At 57.8% G+C, this 16,250-nt stretch overlaps 1 protein-coding gene across 1 annotated transcript; it reads right to left on the bottom strand.

The window, feature by feature from the left end:
• Positions 1-6,149: 6,149 nt before the first annotated feature.
• AQP5 (aquaporin 5) lies at positions 6,150-9,091 on the bottom strand (the record flags this gene model as incomplete). The annotated part of the gene is made up of 4 exons (XM_082299183.1): positions 6,150-6,335; positions 6,978-7,061; positions 7,274-7,435; positions 8,729-9,091. 4 exons carry the CDS (start codon positions 9,089-9,091, stop codon positions 6,150-6,152), a joined length of 795 nt encoding a protein of 264 aa, XP_082155309.1.
• Between the last annotated feature and the right edge of the window lie 7,159 nt (positions 9,092-16,250).

Below are 16,250 nucleotides of genomic sequence, written 5' to 3'. Positions count from 1 at the left end.
GAAGGACGAGCAAACGCCAGCACAGCTCTGCTTGCTGCGGGGATGCTGCTGCAGAGAGGGAGCCGAGCTCTGCCAAGCCCAGCTCTGTATTTGAGCTCAAAATCCAAACACAACGTGGCAAAAATCCAGGACAAAGCCGTGGAGATGCAAGCCGTGATGTCAGCGGTGGGATAAGCCCGTGTTTGCACACCCAACACGCTTTTATCCACTGATTAACTGTTCCTACAGGGCTCCTTTGCGAAACACATGGAGGTTTTCTGTTCCAAGAGATAAGAAAACAAGCTGAGTTTTATATCCCTTCCCTGTGAGGGTGATAACAGCTTTCAGAATTCCTGTGGACTCTGATCTCCAAGTGGGGGGCTCCCGGTGAGGAAACAATCAGCTGTTGGGATAAGTAGCTTAAAAAATAAGGAATTTTTAGAAAAAAGAGTGGAGAAATGGTTCCCTTTCTTTGGCTGCTTGGCAGGAAGCCAACTGCCCTGTCCCCAGCTAAACCAGCTCCTGGGAAGGAGGGAAAAATCCCCACTGCTAAAAGCTGAAAGATTGGTAAGGGAAGAGGAATTGATTTGTTTTTTTGCGTTCTGACTTTTTAGAAAAGGCCGATTGTGCCGAGCACTTCAGTTTGTTTTCATCCCCATTTTTAATCCTGGCTGCACAAGAGGGCTTTATCCAAACCTGCAGCTGCACCTTGCTTGTGGGCACAGGAGCTGCCGTGGCCTTTGCCAAGCAGGATTAATGTCAAGTGGCAGAGCCGGGCCTGGATCCTGGAGGCTTCGTGCCAGGGGATTTATTTGGTTTGTTTGGTGGTTCATGGTGATTTTTCAGGGGGTGTTTCTGCCATGGATCAGGTCCCACTTCTCCTGAGTGGTTCTGTGCATGGAGAGGGTCCTCGAGGTCTTGTCCTGCACGTCCTGGGGCTGGATGGAGGCACCGAGCTTGAGGAGCTCTTGTTTAGGAGGAACCCAGCCCAAAGCCTGGCTGGGGGAGCTGGGGCAGCTCAGCGGCCTCACCCCAGGGCTGCAGTTTAACAAAGCTGAGTTTAATCCCCTCCTTGCCTGCTGAGTTCTTGCTCTCTCCAGCCTGGGAAACCCTCCCGGCTCCGGAGGTGACCTTTCCTAACAAAGCCCCTTTGTCAGGCCGAGCTCAGGCCTTCGGGGCAGCTTTATCTTCCCTCATTACTCTGGACTTTTATTGATGCCACCACCAGGAGCCCTCAGAGGAGCCGCTGTCGGACTTTGTTTGGAAGGTGATTAAGAACAAACAGATCCTGGAAAGCCGAGGCAAAACCTTGAGCAAGAGGAAACTTGGCAGCGGGAACAGCCCCGATCCCGCCGGCGCTGAGCCGGAGTCTCCACACGCCAGGGAAGCAGGGAGGGAACCTGCACATCCATGGAGTGCTGAGGCTGAGCTTTGGGAAGGGTGGATGGAAGCGAGAGCGGCCTTTTCCCTCAGGTGGAGCTGCTCTGGGGAGGGTTTTCCTGGCCGCCCCTCCTTTCCCCATGGACAATCCCAGCAGAGGGCAGCAGGACATGCCCTGGGCACCCTCTGCTCTCCCAGGGGTGCTGCTCCAGAGCACCCATGGCTTGGGCCAGGGCAGGGTGATGCCTGTCCCCTCCTGGTCTCCACCCTGGGACATCTGCTGAAAACTCCCGACTGTTCTGGCTTGAAAGAGGTGTTTTTGGGGCTGAAGGAGTTGGAGCTTATGAGAGCTGAGTTGGGACTTCTTAAAACCTAAGTTGGGACTCATTAACCTTGTTGGGATTCATTAAAGAGGCATTTTTTGGGCCGTAGGAGTTGGGACTTATTAAAGTGGACTGGGGGGTTATTGCAGAGGCATTTTGGAGGCTGTAGGAGGTGTTCAGGTGGGAACAGAAGCACCCCTGGCTCTCCTCTTGCCCTCCCTGCTCTCTGGACATCTCCGGCCCTTCGCCTCCTCAACGTCCTGGGGGGTTTTTGGGCAACTCTCACCAATCCCATGAATTATGATGCTGCCCTCCCATGCACACTCTGGGGTCTCGGTGTGCTGTGGGGACCAGGCAGAGCACTGGTGGCACTGGGCAGCAGGGCAGCACTGGGGGGTGCCCAACCTGATCCCAAATCCCCATGGTCTGAGCCAGGGAGCCAAACACAAATTCCAGGAGCTGCTGCTCAGGCGGAGGCCGCGTTCCTGGCCGGGGGGTGACAACAGGAAGGGTGGCTGTTGGCCCTCGGTGGCCTGGGAGCTGTTTCCTGGCTCCTAACGAGGGATCTCATGGCACAACAGGCTGGGCAGAGGCTGAGTAGGAGGAGGAAGGCTCTGGAGGAGGTGGGTGCTGGCACAGCCCGTGCCATGACTAATGCCAACACCCAGGCCGGGCTCCCTCCTGGGCCACAGCTCCGGCGGCATTTCAGCCCTGGAAATGCTCTGGAAATGTCAGTATTGGCAGGAGTGAAGTTTCCTGGTGTGGAGGCCCGAGCTCTGTTCTGGGTTCTCTGTTCTGGATTCTCTGTTCTGGGTTCTCTGTTCTGGGTTCTTTGTTCTGGGTTCGGTTCTGGGTTCTCTGTTCTCTCTCCTGGCTGAGCTCCTTCGTGGTGCTCCTGAGCTGCTCTCTGCCTGCTTGGGGCTCTCCAGAACTGCCCTGGAATTCCTCCTGGAGTGGGGAGGTGCTTCCTGGGCTGCTCAGACTTCCCAGCTGGGATTCAAACCCATCTGTGACGCTTTTCTCCCTCCCTGGGATTTCCTGGGTTGTTTTCTCCTCGTCTTTCCAGCGAGCTGGGCTGAGCTCCCGGGCGAAACCGGGCTCTGCCTCAGGGAGCAGGAGCTGGGAGCAGGGTGGGAGGGATGTGCCCCAGATGTGGAGCTCTGTCCCTGCTCCCCCTGGACAGAGCTGGGCCTCACCCTCTGCGAGGAGCAGAAAGGCTCCTGCATCCCATAGAAAAATCTTCAGCTGGGCCATTTCCACTGGGTTTTGCTTCTTCTTATGGCCCTGGCCCTGTGCGGAAAACTTGGGGTTCAGGGAGTTTAAATTATCTGGGGGAGGTCTTAGTTAGGCTTAAATAGACCCGAAAGCTCTTTGATGTGTGAAAAACAGGAGGTTCCCAGACTGCTGCAACCTGTGAAAATCTTTGGGGTTTTCCTCCCTCCAGAAAAAAAATTCCAATTTTTAAAGCTGAGCAGTGATTACCTGGGGATGGGAAAGGCACTCAGGAGGGTCTGAGAAATCTTCTTAGAGCAGAGCTGCTCCTGGCATGTTCAGGGAATAACCCTTAATTAGAGCAAAAGCACCCAGGAAAGGTAATGAGGCGCCTTTGGAGTGGCTTCACCTGGTGAGAAACGTTTAAATTAGGGCAAAAAAACCTGGCAATAAAGTGTAATTCACCTTTTTATACCCAAAACGGTGGTGGAGCTGTGTGGCTTGGGGAAGGGGGTGGGATGGGGTGGGGGAATGTGGGATTGGGATGGGATAGGATGGGATGGGATGGGATGGGATACTGCTGCTGGAATGGAAACTCTTGTTTTGAGGGAGAAGCAGGAAAACCAGCACAGCAGTGCAGGTAAATCAGGAGTGAACCCAGGGGTTTGTACCTGGCCTTGCTGTTCCTGCTGAAATAAAGGTGGATTTTTCTGTGAAAAACCAATTTCTGCTCAAGGAGTGAGCGGGGCTCTGCTGCCTCCCAGCCTTCCAAGCTCATTAAAAATTGGTCTGAAGAAGCTGGAATGGTAAAGAAGCAATAATAATAATAATAATAATAATAATAATAATAATAATAATAACAAACCCCAACTCTTCACTGGTTTTCAAGCGCTGTTGTTCCCATTCCTGGACAGGTGAGGACAGGTGGGAGGACCTCAGGCTTTCCCAGCCCTGACCTGGGCTCTGCCCTGGCCGGGTGAGGTCACGGGGTTTGCTGGATGCCAAAATCCAGCCTGGATTAAATTCCCCTCCCTGCCTGGATGGAATCCTCAGGGCCAGGGGAGCCGGGTGGGGAAGGAGCTGAGGGCTCCGTGGTCCTGAGGGCTCCCGCTGGGCTCAGCTGCACCTGCCCTGCTTCGGGGTCCCACTGACCCCAAATCCCCCCAGTGACACCCGAGCTGGGCTCGGGGCTGGGCCCTGGGTGGTTTTTGTGCTGACACAGAGCTGGAGCTGCAGAGCCTCTGATTCATCCCGGGAGGGCTCACACCCAGCCCGGGCTCCTTCCCCTGGCGTTCATCACCTGGGGGGGGCTGGGCACATCTGGGGGAGGCTGTGCTGGTCCCCAGTTCCCACCGGGACTCCGCCATCCCTGCTCCGGTGTGGGGATGGATGGGGTTCGGAGATCCAAAATCAGGGGCATGGCCAAGATTCCCAATTTGGGGGGGCTGAATGCACCTTGGGTGCACCCTCAGGTCCTGGGGCACAGGGGGAGGACACTGAGGGGGCGCAGGTTTTGGGGGCTGCCCTGCCCCAGCCCCTGAGAGGGGTCTCTGGGATCTGGGCCTGCTTTAATCTCCCCAGGGCTGGTGTTTTTCCCATCTCCCCATGGGAAAGGGGCTGAATATCCTTCAAAAGGGGAAACTGAGGCGTGGGGGGTCCTCAGCCCATCCCTGAGGATGGGTGGGTTTGCAGGGTTTAATTTCCTGGCCCTGCTGCAGATCCAAAGCACTCTTCTACCTCCCTTCCCCCTCTTGCTGGTCCCCAACCCCTTCTGGGGACACCTGGGGATGTGAAGGTGCTGCTCCCCCGGCTCAGCCGGGACTGCAGGTCCAGGGGTGCCAAAATCCAGGTGACGCTGCCCATCCCCCCTGGCCAAGGCTGCAGGACTCTCCTGGCTGAGATTGAGCTGAACCTGGGATCGGGGAGCTCCAGGGAAGAGTCTCCCACCTCCCTGGGGGTCCGTGTGGAAACCTCCCCTGGGCAGCCGGAGGAGGGGCTGGATCGGAGGAGTGGCTGGGAGGGAGCTGGGCCAGGGCCGGTGTCCCTGTCCCGGTGTCCCTGTCCCGGTGTCCATGGGCCGGTGTCCCTGGCCCGGTGTCCCTGGCCTGGTGTCTCTGTCCCGGTTCCCCTGTCCTGGTGTCCCTGGCCCGGTGTTGGTGTTCCCGTGTCGGTTCCCCTGTCCCGGTGTCCCCGTGCCCATGTCCCTGTGCCGGTGTCTTGGCCGGGAGCTGCTCTGGCAGAGGGTTGTGGTAGAACTGGAAGAGCAGGGCCAGAGCAGAAGGTCAGGTGAAGGTGTGGGTTTGGCACAGGCGAGGGGCTGGGGAGTTGTGGGTCACTTTTTGAGGGCACCCGTGGAGCCGTCTGGGAGAACTGGTAAGGCTGGAGTGAAACCGGCCGTGTGGGAAGGGTTGGAAGGGTTGGAAGGATCGCTCCTGCTCCTCCCAGCCCATGCCAGCCCCAGGATGGGCTCCCAGCTGCCCTGGAGCTGCTGCTCTTCCCCGCTCCATGACAAGCGCCCACTTACCCTTCCCAGGACTGATGTTTGCCCCTCCCAGCCCACCAGCTCCCACAGGATTCAGGGGCTGAGCCCTCGCTCTTCCCCTGAGCCTTTGGGATGAGTTTACATCCAGCTCAATCCCTTTTCCCTCCTGAACTTTGAGACTTGAGCAGATTTGCACCCAGGATTTCTTTTTTTTTAAACTTTCCTTTATTCGCAATAAATAATAAAGTATAATACAAAGATCTCAACACAGAATCCAAAAAGTCTCATTCTTTGGGAATGAAAAGGACTCCCAGCACCAGGAAAGGTGAAAGAGCATCTACGAGCAGCCCCGGGGCTGGGGGGTGGCTGCACCCCCCTGCCCTAAGCGGTCATTCCCCTTCCCCCAGGGCCCCCAGGTGTTGCCATACCTGGGCCAGGTGCGGTCCTGCAGGTGCCCCAAGGCGGGGCCCGGGGCCCTGCCGTGGTGCAGAGCGGCACCGGCAGGGCAGGGATGGAGCCGAGGGTGCCAGGGCTGGCTGAGGGGCTTTGTGGCTGCGGGGAAGCTGGCGAGGTTCTAGAGCTCATGCAGGGGTTCTTTACACACGCGCACACACGGAGCCCCCGGCCTTCCCGCAGCGCCGGGGGCCTGGATGGGAAGTCTGGAGGAAGAGGCTGCAGCTGCAGCTGGGTGCGGTCGTGCCTGGCTTTGGGGCACACGTGAGCCCCTGTGTGGGGCTTCCTCCCCTCGCTCGGCTCGGCTGTTCCAGCTGCTCTTACGGCGGGGTCAGCTCCATGGACTTCTTCCTCTCCTCCCGCTGCTCCTCCCACTCCTCCTCGGACTCGTAGGTGCCCTTGATGATGGCCACCCTGTCGGACATGTTCATGCAGTAGGGGACCAGGATGTAGAAGTAGAGCAGGGAGGCCAAGCACGCCCCGAGGATGGGCCCGACCCAGAACACCTGGAAAGCGACAGGGACACGGTGAGAGCAGCTCCTGGGGCTGGTGCTCCAGGAGTGCTCATGGCACCACCACCCGTCCCTGCTCCACGTCTCCTGCCACGTGGAGAGGAAAATACCCATTCCAGAGACTTCCTGAGCTGAACCCCCTCAGCCAGTGCTCGCTGAGGGCCCAACCTGCTCTGCAAGGCTGGGGCTGAGCTTGCAGGAAGTGCTGGGTGAGAGCAAGGACCAAGCTGGGCTTCTCCGTGGGCTCAGAGGACACCAGTGGTGCTCAGGGGGCACCATGGCTGATTTCCATCCCTGGCAGTGTCCAAGGCCAGGTTGGATGGGGCTTGGAGTAACCTGGGCTGGTGGAAGGTGTCCCTGCCCATGGCAGGGGTGGGACTGGATGAGCTTTTAGGTCGTTCCCACCCAAACTACCCAGGGATGGGTTCATTTCTGTCCCCTCGCTGGCTCTGTGCCAGGGGATTAACTGTTCCTGATGCGCCAAGGGGCAAAACCTCCCTTGTTCTCCAGCCCCTTTTGATCCTTCCTGCCTGGGGTGGGCTCTGAAACCCCCACCCCTGTCATTCCCATGGCAGTCCCTGCGCTGTCCCCACGTGGCTCCCATCTGTCCCTGTCCCCAGTGCCACCAGCACTCACCCAGTGCGCGGAGCTGAACCTCCTGGTGATGACCGCGGGCCCGAAGGAGCGCGCAGGGTTCATGGAGCAGCCAGTGAAGTAAATCTGGAGGTGTGGGGAGAACGCTGGGTTAAGGAGCAGATCGGAGCTGCTCGTTGGGACTGAAGTCTCTGTTCCAGAGGGCTGGAGATGCCCCCCAACCACGAAGGAGCCCCAAGACCTCCCGGCTGTCTCTCCCAGAGCGGCTCCCTCAGGACCAACTGCACGAGGGTGTTGTGGGGAGCTCTGTGCTCACAGGCCCCTCAGCCCGGACTCACCCCCACCAGGTGGCCCACGGTGACGGAGAGGCCAATGGACAGCGCGGGGGAGCCGACGCCGTTGCGCCGGTTGTCCGTGGACGCGAAGATGCAGGCGGCCAGCTGGAAGGTGAGGATGATCTCCACCACGAGGGCCTGGCCTGCGGTTATGTTGTTGTTGAGCTGGAACCACGAGAGGGACAATAATTAACCCTCCCCGGGGCTCGGCATCACCGGGAGGGCTCTGGGTGCTTTGCTGGGAGATTTGGGAGGGTGAAGTTGGGTGAGAAGCCCCCCGGGGCCCCTGCCCAGCCCCTGCTCAGGCTCCCTGCTCCTTCTCTAAAAGGAAAGAAATGATCTTTCTTTCTTTGCAAGTCTCCAAAATCTGTCTTTCCCCTGGGCCTGTCCCTTCGCTGGGCTCTCCACAGCTCTCTCCACTTCCCTGTCTCCACAGCACTGAGCACTTTGCCACCAATTCCCTTTTTTCCTGCATTTCTTTCCCCTCTGATCCTTGCGGGCTGTTGCACCCTGACTTCTGCCCTGCACTGTGAGGAGCACCTGCCCAGGAGGACGAGGAGCAGCTGGGATGGGACGGAGGGTGAGGGGTGGGATGAAGGCCATGGGGGTGGGAGGGGCTGTTGTGTCCCAGTGACTGCGCAAAACCCTGGGGACTCTCAGGGGGACTCGACCCCACTGGCCCTGGGAAGGACAAAGTGACCCAACCCATCACAGCTCATTTTTTAGCTAAATCTGGCTTCTTTGGGATGTGGAACCTGTGGAATGAGAGGCTTTGGAGCTCCTCGTCCCAGTGACCAAACCCTCCGCAACGTCTGTGCAGCTCCCAGGGGTCCAGACCTGGCCGTGGTTGGAGCGGCGGCTCCACCGCTCCCATTCCAGGTGTTTTCCCAGCACTGCCCCGAGGGTTTCAGGCTGGACCTCATTCCCGCTTATCTCTGAGGGTCTCGCTGTGCCCCCTCCTCCCCTGGGAGCAGCCCCTGCAGCTCGCAGCCCCTCGGCTCTGTCCTGCTCCTTGCTCCTTCTCCAGCTCTCCCCCACCACCTCTCCCATCCTTCTCTGTTCCCAGCTCGCCCAGCCACTGGTTCCAGTGGGCTCTGCTCCCCCTGCCCATACTGGTCTGACTGGGCTCTGCTCCCTCCCCCCGCTGCTGGCACGGCTCCTATCCCGCGCTAATCTCCAGGTGGAGAGGCTGCACTCGGGAACATCTCAGTGGTGCGGGTGACTCACGGGGCCCTCAGGACAGAGGAAGCCCTCATTAAAGGAGGGAAAAACATCCCACTCATCAGCGGCACAATAAAGCCATCATGTCAGAGCTCGGCTTCACTCCCGGCCCATTCCCAGCCCTCCGTTCTTCGTGCAGGACAGAGCACTGAGGACCCATCCCAGCGGATTCTCCTCCCCGTGTCGGCGCCGAAGGGAAGGCCAGGGGAGAGGGGAGCGCCCCCGGCCGGGACTCACCACGTTGATGGCCAGGTTGCCGCGGGTGTTGGCGGGGGTGACGCCGTAGAGGATCCCGGCGCCGGCGATGGCCCCGACCAGCTGGGCCACGATGTAGAGCAGCGTGCGGAGCAGCGAGATCTGGTTGCCCACGAAGAAGGCGATGGTCACAGCAGGGTTGATGTGGGCGCCGCTGATGTGGCCGAAGGCCTGCACCAAGGTGCCGATGGCCAGCCCGAAGGCCAGTGCGATCTGCAGGATGCTGGGCAGGGCCGATGGCCACTTCAGCGCCGAGCCCAGCCCGATGAAGACGAAGATGAGCGTGGAGAGGAACTCCACAAAGACGGCTCGAGCAAAGGCCAGGGTTAGTATTTCCTTCTTCATGGTGGGAGCAGGTGGAGGGCAGCCAGGGAGGAAGAAAGTTTAGGGTTGCTCTGTGTCCGGGCTCTGGTGTGTGCACCCAGGTGTAGGGCCATACCTATCTATATATGCAAGAGCAGCAGGAGCTGTGTTACAGGGTGGTGGGTGGAGCCAGGGAATTAGCCAGTCCTCCCAAATTATCATGTGAACCTGGAAAAGTTTCCATCTGAAATGTCTTTGCAGCCTCTTGGTGAACCAGTGACTCAGATATTGGTGGCATTTCTCTCCTTTCCCTCTGCAAACAAAGAGCCCCTATAGGGTGTCTCTGTGGTCGTTAAATAACGAGGTTGCATAACGAGGCTGAGCTCCCTCCTCTGCTTTTCCCTTTTGCTGCCTCTCGCCAGGCCCTGGGTGTTTCATCAGCACAGGTGTAGTTAATAATCCCTCCCTCGCTGTGCTTGCACTGCTCCTGTTGGAAACCCTCGTTGGGCTGGAGGAGCTCTCCCGGGGCCGGGCTCAGGGTGCGTTCAGCTTCCATGGGACCTTGAAATGGGAAGGAAAATTCAACAGCTGGAGCTTCTCCCAGGCTGTCAAGAGAGCTCAGCTCCAGGAAAGCGGTGGTTTGCAGTTGTCCAGGGAGCAGGGAAGGGTTTGGGGGAAGCTTTGTCCCTCTGGGGAGCTGTAGATGAGCCGGAGCTTCCTTGAGGTGCATGGATGGAGCAATGGGATGGCGTTACCGGGATGGAGAAGGCTCCTGGTGCAGAGCGTGGCTGGGAGCCTCTGCTCCCTTTCCTCTCTGCTGCTCCTTCCAGAGCACTGGAACAAGTGCTGGAACTGGGGGCTGCTCCCAGCCGGGGACGGCGTCTCCTCCCCTGACACCTGCGCCCTTTCCTTTTCTTTCTGCCTTTCCAGCTCTTGCTCAACGAGCAGTGATTTTGCTCCTGGGAATGCCAACGCCAAGGCACAGGCTCTGCATGGACGCAGGCCGTGTTTACACATCTCCTTTCATGTTCCTGGGGCGCTGCCCTCTGTCCCAAACCCATCCATCTGCAGATCCCTGGCTGGCAGGGAGTGGCGGGGGAGGCTCTCGGGGCTGTGCACACGGAGCTGTTGAGGACTGAGGTTTTGGGGCGGAAAAGGTCTCGGGTGACGCTTAACAAAGAATTCTTGGTTCTCTCGTAGCCCTCGCAGCCTTGTGCCAGGATTATTTTTTTTAGATGGGTTTGGGTGCCAGATCTGCTCTCCTTGCTTGGTTGATCCACGTTTCCTTGCTCGAGTGATGCCCAGGCCAGGTTTATCCCTGGCTGCCAGGTCCCTCCGGAGGGGCAGCCACACTCCAGCACTGAGGGAGCACAGCTCTGCAGGCAGGACATTGCTAAAATCCTCCCTAAATCCAGAAAGCTGGATTCACTGCTGCCTTCTGAGGAGGCTGTCAAACACCGGGAGGATTCCTGTCCAGAGCAAGGAGACGTTCTTGTCCAGAACTGGAAATAAATGAGCTTTTCCCTTCCTTTATACCCAAAATCCTGAGCAAAACAGACCTGGAGGGCCTCGAGGGACTGAGGATCTATTACAGCCTTAATTCCTGATAATGGTTTTCTCCTGGATCTGCTGATCCCGGGGCTGATTGCAGAGTCAAAGCCCAGATCTGTTATCCTCGAAACACCTGGTCCGTTGGCATGTTTTGGTGAAAGTTTTGCAAGCTGGTATTTCAAGACACCATGGCCGGATTCCAGCTACAGTAATTACTTGCCACTTCCCTTCAGCCCTGTCTGTGGCTCCAGCTGGATAAAATGCTCCCTGTTCCCATCCTCCAAACCCTTCCTCAGCGTTCCCATCCTGGATCTCCCTTGGCGGCGGCTGCATTTTGCTGTCGGCTCCTCCAGCACACTTCTTGCTTTGGCTGAAAAGCCAAAAAAAATGCTCTTCCAGCCTCCCAAGTGTGGATAATAATAAGCAAAATCCTGCATCTGGCTAGGGCATGTGGTCAAATGCGGCTGGGAATGACAGGGAAAACTTCAGGAGAGAAACGTCCCGTTTCTCTCCCAACACACCGCGCGAAGCCTCTTTTCCGGAGGCAGTTCGGGAACCTTTTCTCACCGGGGCATTCCTGCTTGGCTGCTCTGATGTCAGCCCTGGCGTGGGGAAGGCTCCCTGTCCTCTCCCTGGCTCCGTGCCCTCCGAGGAGCTTGGCTGAACTCGAAGTGCTTTGATGTGTCAGGTTTAATGGAATTGGGCAAGGAGCTGCCGGGCCCCGGGCAGGCGGCGCTGACAGACGGACACCCACGTGGAGGGGTCACACACGCCTCGCTTCACCCGCCCTGCAGGACACAGCACGAGGAGGCTTTTGGCAACAAGGGCAGGTTTGGCTGCCTGCTTCCTCCTCCTTCCTCCTCCTCCTTCCTCCTGCTCCTCCTCCTCCTCCTCGCTGGCATCAGCAGACGAACAACACAACCCAAACCTGTCCGAGTCCCTCAGCGGAGGGTCCTCGCTTGGGGATGGGGTGGGAGGGAGGCAGCCGCTGCCTCATCCTTGCCTGGGGCGGGAGGTGGGTGTGCCATTGGGGCCACCCCGTGCCCGTCCCTGTCGGTCCCTGCTGTCCCCACTCAGCCCAGGAGCCCGCGCGGGGCTGTTGTTAATTAGCTGTTGTTAATTCGCATTTCCTCGCAGTTTTGGTGAGTCCAGCTCCGTGCTGCACCTCGGGGCCTGGCAGAGGCAGGTTACAGACGCTGCTGAGCCCGGCACCAGCAGGGTTGGGGATTTCCTCCTCGCCTGGATCCGTACTCAGCCAAGGACCTTAAAACTGGCCCAGTAACAGGGGCAGGGATAATAACAGTGACAGGATGTCCCGAGCAGGAGACACCAATCCTGCTGGAACTGGGATCGGAAGCACAGAATCAACTGAGCTGGAAAAGGCCTCTGAGATCTTCGAGTCCAACCCACGACCTTGAGTCATGGGCTGGGATTAGATGACCCAAAACCCGTGGCTGGGATTACACCAGAGGAGAAAGTCTGGTTCCGTTTCTGAAGAGAAAAGGTGTTTCTTGCTGGCTCAGCTTCAGGATTTTGCAACAAGGCATTGATAAGGAAAAACTGAAATATCACAGAGCAGAAGCAGCAACCTTTGCTCTCCTGATCCTCAGTCAGGGACTGCAGGGAAGGGTTTGCTTTGGATGCACCTGTGCAGGTGTTTCAGATGGGGCTTCCAAGGATCCCTCTAATCGGAGCCCCATCTGCTGCCCTCTCTTTGAAGCTGAGCGATGACGCTGCTGGCCTGGGGCTGGTGGCGTTTCCACTTTCTCCTGCCCTGCAGCAACGAGGCTTTGGCTTCCTTTAGTCCCGGCTTCAGAGCCGAACGCCGTGACATTGAATTTTGGGGCTGTCCCGAGGGTGTCCTCCAGCCCTCCGTGGCTGCCGGGGGTCACAGTGCCGGTGGCCTGGGCTCCCTGAACACGGGGGCCACCTAAACAGAGGCTCTGTGAGTGCTGACTGGTGACGAAGCTTAATGGCAGCGTGGCTCTGCTCTTTGCTCAGTAATTCCTGGCGTCTCGAGGCAGCTCTGAGGCTGCTCTGCCTCCTCAGGAGCTCATTTGCATTGAAATCATCCTTAAATTGTCCCATGGGATAATGATGAGTATCAGGGAAAGCAAAAGCCCGGTGGGAAAACCAGATCACACAGTGGGAGAGGTGGGATGAAGCCCCGGTGTCCTGATGTTCAGGTCCAGCCCTTTCCAGCAAAGCCACCGGCACCAGGGGCATCCAAAGGCGCCCTTTCCGCTCCCTTGGAATTCTTAGGGGCCGTTTGTTGTGTCCCCGGGATTCAGACGAGTTTGGGGCAGTGGCTTTTTCCCCTGGAAAGGTGTTTGCTGTGGAACTGTCTGCGCCTGTGCAGTCCTTCCTTGGTTTACCAGGAGCACATCTGGGAATGAACTGAAAGGATGTGGGCAGGGAGATGTCCCTGGGAAGGGATTTCCCCCTCCCCTGGCAGTGCCGTCCTGCCTGGGCTGGAGGAGCTTCTGCTCCACCAAGGCAGAGGGACCTGAAATCACAACCAGGCCCTGAATCACCTGAAAACCACCGTGAATTACCGAACAAGTTCTTGGTGTCATTGCAGCGATCTGGAAACTCCTAAAAACATCCTGGGGGTGCTGGGGGTGAGAGCTGGACAGGACCCAGAGACCCCCGAGCCTGGGTTGGTGGGCAGGGGGGAGGGGGGGTTCTGCCCCTCTGCCCCTGTGCTCAGGTGAGACCCCACCTGCAGAGCTGCCCCAGCCCTGGGGCCCAGCACAGGGAGGAGCTGGAGCTGCTGCAGAGATCCAGAGGAGGCCCCAGGGGGATCAGAGGGATGGAGCAGCTCTGCTGGGAGGAAAGGCTGGGAGAGCTGGGATTGTTCAGCCTGGAGAGGAGAAGCCTTGGGGTGACCTCACTGTGGCTTTGCAGGACCTGAAGGAGCTGCAGGAAAGGTGAAGGGAGACAAATTCCAAGAGCCTGGAGAGCCAGGACAAGGAGGAATGGCTTCCCACTGCCAGAGGGCACGGATGGATGGGGCATTGGGAAGGAATTACTCCCTGTGAGGGTGGGGAGGCCCTGGAATGGATTTCCCAGAGCAGCTGGGGCTGCCCCTGGATCCCTGGCAGTGCCCAAGGCCAGGCTGGACATTGGGACTTGGAGCAGCCTGGGGCAGTGGGAGGTGCCCCTGCCATGGCAGGGGTGGCACTGGATGGGCTTTAAGGTCCCTTCCCGCTCAAATCTTCCCATGGTTCTGTGAAAAGCCAAGATTTTCACACAATCCCCTGGGTCCAAGTGCCCAAGGTTTCACAGCAGGACATTGGGGACACCTGGGGAATGGGAAAATCCATTTTCCCCCCATTCTGCCTCTGAGACTCGGAGCAGATGCACCATGGAATTTCTCAGCTTTAAAACGTTCACTGGGGAGTTAAAGACGCCCATGCTGGGAAGATCCCTTGTGCCATCATGTCCGGAGCTGAAGATTCTTGCACTGAGTGGTGTCTGGAAATGTGGGATTTTTCTTTCGATTGTTTGGATTCCTGGGAAATTTGGATAAAAATTGAAGCAGAGCCTCCATTCTCTCCATCAGATCCTTTGGCAGAGCCCTGGGAAACAGGCCTTACTAAAGCCCTGGAAACAGCAGAATTTTGGGATGTTTGGCTTCCCCCTGGAGCATCAGCACCTTCTGGGATGCTCTGTGCTCATCTCCTACCCCGGGCCCTGCCTCCTCCTCTTGCCCTCCTGGCTCCGGCCCCTCCTCAACGAAAGCACACTTGGGAAATATTTCTCCATATGTAAATAGAGCCATAAAAATAATGATGCAAAATAATGATGCACCTGATCCCAGGCAGGTCATGGCATTGCAGGGAAGTGACGGATGGAGGCTCTGGGGTTGGGACTGGCAGGATTTGGAAAGGTCAGGCCAAGGAATCGCCAGCAGAGAACTCAGCTCTGCCCCCACTGAGGTGACCCTGGGCTGAGCTCTGTCCTCCCTGTCCCACAGGTGTGACCGGGGGCTGAAGGGGTTTGTCCTGGGCTGGGATTTCCAAGGTGCAGGTGGGTTTGGGCTTCTCCAGGCCATGATTTTATTTCCATGTTCTTCCAGTCCTTTCCCTGTTTCCCCACGTGGTGCAGACACCCTTCAGGCGCTGGGATCGAGGTTGGTGTTCCCAGGTTCTCTCAGATTCCTTGAGCAGGGATTTGGATGCTCTCGGGTCACCCTCAGCTGCCCCCACAACAGGTAAGGGGTCAGTGGGTGGGTGTGGCAATGCTCCTTCCCAGAGGTGGAGTGGGGAAAGGAGGGAATTCCTTGGGAATGACTACAAATGGCATCAGAAGCGGTGAGGAGCAGGACCAGGGCAGGGCCCCTTCGCTGGGCTCTGCTGGGGCCCCTCAGATCCTGGGGTCCCTTCAGGCCTCCACTGCCAAGAGAGACCCCGAGGGGCCAGAGCGAGGCCAGAGCTGGGAGCGGAGCTGGGGAAGGGCTGGAGCAGCAGGGAAGGAGCTGGAGAACTCCTGAGGGAGCTGGGAAAGGGCTCAGCCTGGGGAAAAGGAGGCTCAGGGGGCACCTTGTGGCTCTGCACAAGTCCCTGACAGGAGGGGGCAGCCGGGGGGGTCGGGCTCTGCTCCCAGGGAACAGGCCTCAGGCTGTGTCAGGGGAGCTTTAGTTGGATATTGGGAAAATTCCTCAATGGAAAGGGTTTTCCAGACCAGGCACAGCTGCTCAGGGCAGGGGTGGGGTCCCATCCCTGGGGGGATTTCAAAGCTGTGACACCTGGGGACATGGTCGGGGGGATGTGGCAGTGCTGGGGAAACGCTTGGACTCGCTGGTCTCCACGGCATTTTCCAACCCAAACAATTCCATGATTCCAGGAATATGGCAGCCAAGCAGCAAAGGCAAGGAAGGGGACAGGGATGTGTCCAAAGTGCTCCGGAATTTGTGCAGCTTTGCAGAAGGATCAGCCCACAGCTGAGGCCATCCCGGAGCCCAAGGTGGAGAAGGGGAAAACCTCATGGTCTTGGGGGTGGCAGGACATGGGAATGCTTCAAATCCTGGCTCAAAGCATTCCCTTGGGATCATTTTCAACATCCCAAGTGTTGCCAGTTTAGGGCGGATTATGGTCGGTCCGTGGCAGCTCCGGGTTCCTGACCCTGCCCTCCAATTCCAGCCCCCCAGCATGATCTGGAGTGTCCGGGTGGTTTCCTGACAGGGAAGTGACACAGCTCCACAGGGAAGGTGAATTTGTATTCCTGGAGCTGCTTCAGCCACCGGGCTGAGGGGTTTGGGGTCTGGGAGGTGACTTTATGGGACTTTATATCTACTGTTTACCATAAACGTGCCAGAGTTTTCCATAAATGTGTCAGTATTTGATCCCCGTGTCCAAATTCAGGGGGTAAAAGGGAATTTAAAGCACTTCACGTGGAAGAGGAGAGCCATTATCAGACATTAAACCTCAAGATCAGGCCCTGCGAGACTTAGACATTGCCAGGGTAAATAATAAATGAAATGCTTCGATCTGGAGAAGGGACCTTGAACACACCAAGATTAATTTAAATAAATAACCGAATTCAGCTGTGGCTGTTTCTACAGCAGAACATGCACAGGGTGACTTCTGGAGGAGTCCGCTGGGATTTCCTTGCGTGCCTACGTGGATTCATTTTCTGTTAAAAAGCA

This window comes from Coloeus monedula, assembly GCF_965178545.1.
Source record: "Coloeus monedula genome assembly, chromosome: 30".
Classification (NCBI taxonomy): Eukaryota; Metazoa; Chordata; class Aves; order Passeriformes; family Corvidae; genus Coloeus; species Coloeus monedula.
The sequence above is the reverse complement of the archived record's forward strand: the minus strand, read 5'-3'. Positions and strand labels throughout refer to the sequence as shown.